A 5513-nucleotide genomic window follows, 5' to 3' on the forward strand; every position below is an offset into this window, starting at 1 on the left:
GGACACGGAGCCATTGGAATTCTCATACATCACTGGTAGGAATGTTAAATGGTACAGTCACTTTGAAAACCTAATAGTTTCTTTGAAAGTTAAACACATATCTATGCTGTGGTGTACTGGTAAATGTTTAACAACGAACTCCCCAAAAGAAAAACAAGCCTACTTTGTAGCATTTGCCAATTTCCCCGGTATCAATTCAATCATAGCCAGTTTCAAGCTGCTAGTGACATCACTGAGAGCTGAATTGGAAAGGGATGAGCAGAATTGCCTCTTGCCAATCAGTATCTGCCCTCCCCAGCACACCACTGCAACCACCCCCTGACCCAGCAATTCTACTCACAGATATTTACCTGAAAGAAATGGAAACAGCTTCCTTTCTCTGCTCCTCCTGCTCGGCGCCATCTTGTCTTCTTCCAGCTTACTACATTGTTCGAAGTTGAGAGAGAAGGGGCGTGAGTCTCCAAAATGGGGTTGGGTGTGGGCGGTGTAGCTTTCCACCTCCTGTACTCTCGGTGTCTCCAGAGGACCTGGCGCCAATGGGAGCGAGACAGTCTGAGCCAGGCCGCTCACCTTAGGTGTAAGGCCCATGCTTCTCCCTCCTCTCCTCAGGTTCGCCGAGGCCTTGGCAAATGGGTGTGCTGGGCCAGGACAGTGAAGCAGAGGAAGGGGCGGTGGGGAAGGAGAGCCCGGTTTCGGGAGATGGCAGCGTCCCTAGCTCCCATGCGGGCCCAGTCCTGGCTGCTTCTGTGAAACGAAGGACTCGGGGTTCCCTCTCACCCCATTGGCCCGAGGGCACCACCTCTGGGCCAAGGCCCCCTCCTCGGCCTCCCATGACCACGTGCTGAGCCAGGATTTGGGCCAGATGGAGACACCCTAGCATCTCGCCTTGGGGCATGTCAAGACTACCCAGCAGGAGCGATGCCTTCTGCCACCCAGTGCCAGGACACCAAGTCGTGGTGGAGATGGCACTGGTCATCTCGCTCTGGTGGCTGGGCACCTGCTGGGAGTACCACACCCTTCGGCGACTCCTGTGCCACAGTCTGCAGGGTCTTATGAGGTGTCCCGAGGCAGTGGTGTGTTTGCTGGATCTCAGCCACGTGCTCCCCTCAACAGGGGTGGGTCTGCCAGTCTCAGCGGCTGCTTTCTGTAACCTTAAAGGTTCCTACAATTGGAAGGGCCCCATATTGGCCCTGGGGATGCTCACAGGGCCATGAGCTGTAAAGGGGAATTTAGCACTCCCTGGTCTGGTCATTCAGGCTAGAGCGGTTGGGGAGATCCTTTTTAGAATTCACACTGGGGCTGTCCTAGGGTGCCACCCACCACCACCAGGGACTGTGGGTTGCCCAGGAGCATAGAGGATATTTTATGGAAGTCAGAGTACGCATTGCTCCTGTGGTTGATGAAAATCCTTTGCAGGTGAGATAGGAGCATCGCAGATGCAGCCAGAGTTTAATCTGGGCTGTTCACTAGCCCGGACACAGCGGGTAGGGCAGGGCATTTGACAGTCTGCTGGGATGGGTGGCTCCCCTGGATTGGAGGAGAGGTAACTGGAGCAGCCAGAGACCCCAGGAAAAGAGGAGCAAGGGAGGCAAGGCCAGTTTGACAACAGCTGTGCCAGACTTTGAAGGAGGAATCCATGAGGGCATTGTACCACACAGTGACATTTTCATCGCTCCTGGTGAGCTGTTTCTAGGACCCTTAGACTCAACCGTGGAAGGTACCAAAAGGTGTGTGACAAGAAACTTAACGGCTTTTAATCCTGGCAGGAAGGACAAGGAAAACCAAGGATAAAGATTTGAGCAAGTTTTATTATTTTCCCATGGGAGATAGGGAAATCAATCATATTTAATAAACATCTTTCCCCTCATCCCTTCCAATTGCATTATCTCTTTGTTCATCAAGACAGGGAAGGATGATAACTTTTATCTTTTTGAGTCAGTTGAGTGATAAGAAATGAGAGCACCTCCTGGTGCCCTGGGTATTGAGACAAATGCTGAGAGGGGCTGGTAAGTGCGTGGGCGTCTTCGGCCGATGCAGAAGGTAACACGCACCAAGGTGAGGAGGCCGAGTAAGATCAGGACGATGATGAGAGGCAGCAAAATGGACTTAGCACTGGGACAAGAGAAACCTGGTGGAAAGACAGGTCAAGTGGGTGTCACGGTGGTGGTTGAGATCAAGGTGGGAGGAAGGAATGTAGGGGATGTTGGGAAGTAGAGATTGGTGAGGCGCTCACCTAGATGTCTCAGAGGGGGAAACAAAGGGGAGCCTGGGGAGAGCCTTATAGAGGAGGAAGGACAGTTACCCTAGCTGTGACAAGCTTGAGAGGAGGAGGAGATTTGGGGGGGCAGGAGGGAGATTATAAGCCTGGGTGGGGGCTTTCAGTGCAATGGGAAAATTCTAGGAGGGAAGAAATAGGTCTTACTTGGTCCAAAGGCCCCTGAGGGGGACAGCTGAGCAGCTTGTAGCTTCAGGGAGAGCAGATCTAAGTGTAAAGCTGGTGAAACAATGATGCTTGCATTTCTGCAACTGAAGCTCTGGCCCAGTGGGGTTTGGAGATCTCGAAGGGATGAGTTCTGAACTGAGAATGTCCACTCTAAAAGAATGAGGAAGAGTTAGCTCCATATCCACGTCTCCACCCACTAGCCTGGATCCCTTCAGGAACCCAAATATCTGGTGCAAGTGGTGAGAAAGGGAAGGTTACTCACGCACTGCCTGGGGGAAGGACACGTTGTACTCCACAGCCATGTAATTCAGATAGACAGCGCTCTGCGGTGGATCCTGGGGAGGTGACCGGGAAGACTCAGGGCAGCAGGGGAGAGTGACATCCAGGTACAGAGTAAGGAGTATGGCAAGAGGTTGGTAGGGATAGGGTGAGGGGGAGGGGTGAGGGTTAGTACCTGCTTGAATCCGAAGCTGAGCTCTCCGTAGGGGAATGAGAGGAGCAAGTGGGAATGGGGACCTTCACAGCCCCCCTGGGCCTTGGTTCTGTTGGGGTTCAGTACAGAGATACCCCAGGCCTGTAGAAGTTAAAGATGAGAGGTCACAAGACTACACAGCTCTGCCATTCCATGTTCCCTTTGTCTTCAGTCTGTATTTGTCTCCTCCTCTGCTCTTCCTCACCCCCTTCTGAATCGAATCCGGCCTCTGCCCGTTCCTTTTATGTCCTCCACTGTCTTTTAGCTTTACCTCTCCTCCACCCTGGGTTGGGTACAGAACTCGCATCTGAATCTGGGCTTGGAGCCGGATGCAGGGCTGGGAACCATTATTCCAAGTGTAGTCTCCTATTGCCTCCTTGGAGCCTGGGCTAGGACTTGGAGAGGGTGGTGGTTCTGGGTGGGGGGATCTGGTGGAGGGTCCTGGACTCGTGGCCTTACTGTTGCTTGTTGGATGAACTGTAGTATTTTGATGACTGGTGGTGGTAGCAGGACTATGAGTGGCTGTTGGGGACTCGCGGCTGGTGGTTCCTGTGGTGTTAGTTGTATGCGTGGTGGTGGTGGTGGGTCTCTGAGTGGTGGTTCTGTGGCTCTTGGTAGTTCTGTGGCTGGTTGTTCCAGGGCTTGACATGCTTTCTGTAGCTGTAGGTGTCACTGTGAAGGATGGCAGCAGAGTGGCAGATATTTTATGAGGATGGTCATTCCCTGTCCCCGGGCTTTGAGGAAAAGACTGGTTAGCAGCCCAGGGCAGGCTTCTTCCCAGGGTCCCCTCCCTCTATCCCCTTACCTGCTAGTAGCCCCAGCAAGGCCCCAGAGAAGAACACAGCCAACCTCATGACAGAACAGCCTTCACCCTGAGTCCAGCAGTGTTAGTACCAGCTGCCTGCTCAACCAACCCTGTACCCTCTGCCTTCTGTTTGGAAAAAAGAGGAAATCTCTGACTTCCTGTTAACCGAGGTGATCCCACCCCCAGCCTGACTCAGGCATCTCAGCCCCAGCCACCATGATCTCTTAGTCATTAAATGATTGGTCCTGGTGTCACCAAAGGAGCTAGCAGCATCGTGTGGGTAGTGAGATGGGGAGTTTGGGGGAAGTTGATCCTTACGGATTTGTCTCAGTAAAATATGCTTGGCAGTTGCAACAAGTGATTACAGAGGCAGCAGCCCCTCTATGGGAGAGGTCACTAGGATGTAAATTCAGAACACTCCCTTCTCCCTCCATCACTTCCTCTTTACCGAGACATGTGAGGTGCTTATGATGGTCCTTGCTCAATCCCTATGGAAAGGTCATCCTGCTGCTGCTGCTGCTAAGTCGCTTCAGTCGTGTCCAACTCTGTGCGACCCCATAGACAGCAGCCCACCGGGCTCCTCTGTCCCTGGGATTCTCCAGGCAAGAACATTGGAGTGGATTGCCATTTCCTTCTCATGGAAAGGTCATACCTCCTAGTTAACATTAACCATTTTCCAGTCAACAAGAAAGCACAACAGAAAATAACTATTAGCTGGGGGTGGGGGCAGTAGAGCTGTACCCAACAGCAGGTGGGAGGGAAGAGGAGGGAAGAAATGAGAAGCCAAAGCAGGCAGTTTCCAAGTCATTTTATTCAGAATTTTGTGTTTGTTTCCTGAATCAATAAATACTATACAAAACAAAACAAAAAGAAATGGAAATATATATCTACAGTCTCATAAGAATGTTTATAGCAACTTTTTTTCATTATAGGCAAAATTGGAAATAACCCAGATTCCAGTCACAGGAGACTAGATAACCGAGCTGCATTGTTTTCATGTAATAGAATCCTACTTAGTAATAAGAATGGATGAGCTACCAAGACAGGCAAGATGGATCTTAAAATATGCTGTGTAAAAGAAGACAAACATGAGCAGAAAACCCAGTATAATTGCATTTATATGACATTCCAGAAGAGTTGAAACTTACCAAGGGTGATAAAAGTCAGATCATGAATGCTGGGGCAGGCAGGGACTGGCTAGGAAAAACTGCAAGCAAACTTTCTAGGGTGACAGGAATGTTCTAGGCCTTGATATTGATCAAAACAGAGTACTTCAGATGTGAGCATTTCTCGGTGTATAAGGAAAGAAACAGCCTGGATTTCTCTTCACTAGGACACTCAAGGTATCTTAGGAGCAGAGCACCACAGCCCAGCATGGGGGCTACAGGACAGCTGGCTCAGCACAAGAACCTCAGGGAGTAAACTGTGTTTCTCTTATTTTCTTTTAGCAAAATCAACAAGGCAGTATTTGCTTTGCTGCACACTGTGGTTACTAGGTTCCCCCCTCCCCACCCACCCCAAGCCAGAGCCTGGTCTGGGAGGCCAGGGACCACTGAGGCTGATGCTGTCTGGCTTAGTCGTCCCCACAGATCGGCTCATCTTTTCTCCGCCTACTACCCACTCTTTTGCAAAGAATTCATATAAGGAACTTGCAAAATTACTTTGCCTCCTAGTTTTTCCACTCATATTTTCCTCCAAAGCTCCCTTCATCATGATCTTCCAGTCCTCTTCTACTTAATATAATTATGTAATATATCACTATTACAAAGATCTATGCTAAATATTTAATAGCC

General features: G+C 50.4%; 1 protein-coding gene across 1 annotated transcript; it reads right to left on the minus strand.

The window, feature by feature from the left end:
• Window positions 1–1790: 1790 nt before the first annotated feature.
• Window positions 1791–3803, minus strand: LOC122675690 (macrosialin-like). Its single transcript, XM_043874689.1, has 6 exons — window positions 3721–3803; window positions 3187–3587; window positions 2898–3017; window positions 2706–2778; window positions 2423–2593; window positions 1791–2128 (listed from the first exon to the last, which is right to left on the minus strand). Exons 1-6 carry the CDS (start codon window positions 3767–3769, stop codon window positions 1923–1925), a joined length of 1020 nt encoding a protein of 339 aa, XP_043730624.1. The 5' UTR covers window positions 3770–3803; the 3' UTR covers window positions 1791–1922.
• Window positions 3804–5513: the final 1710 nt, after the last annotated feature.

This window comes from Cervus elaphus, chromosome 19 (assembly GCF_910594005.1).
Source record: "Cervus elaphus chromosome 19, mCerEla1.1, whole genome shotgun sequence".
NCBI classification, from domain to species: domain Eukaryota; kingdom Metazoa; phylum Chordata; class Mammalia; order Artiodactyla; family Cervidae; genus Cervus; species Cervus elaphus.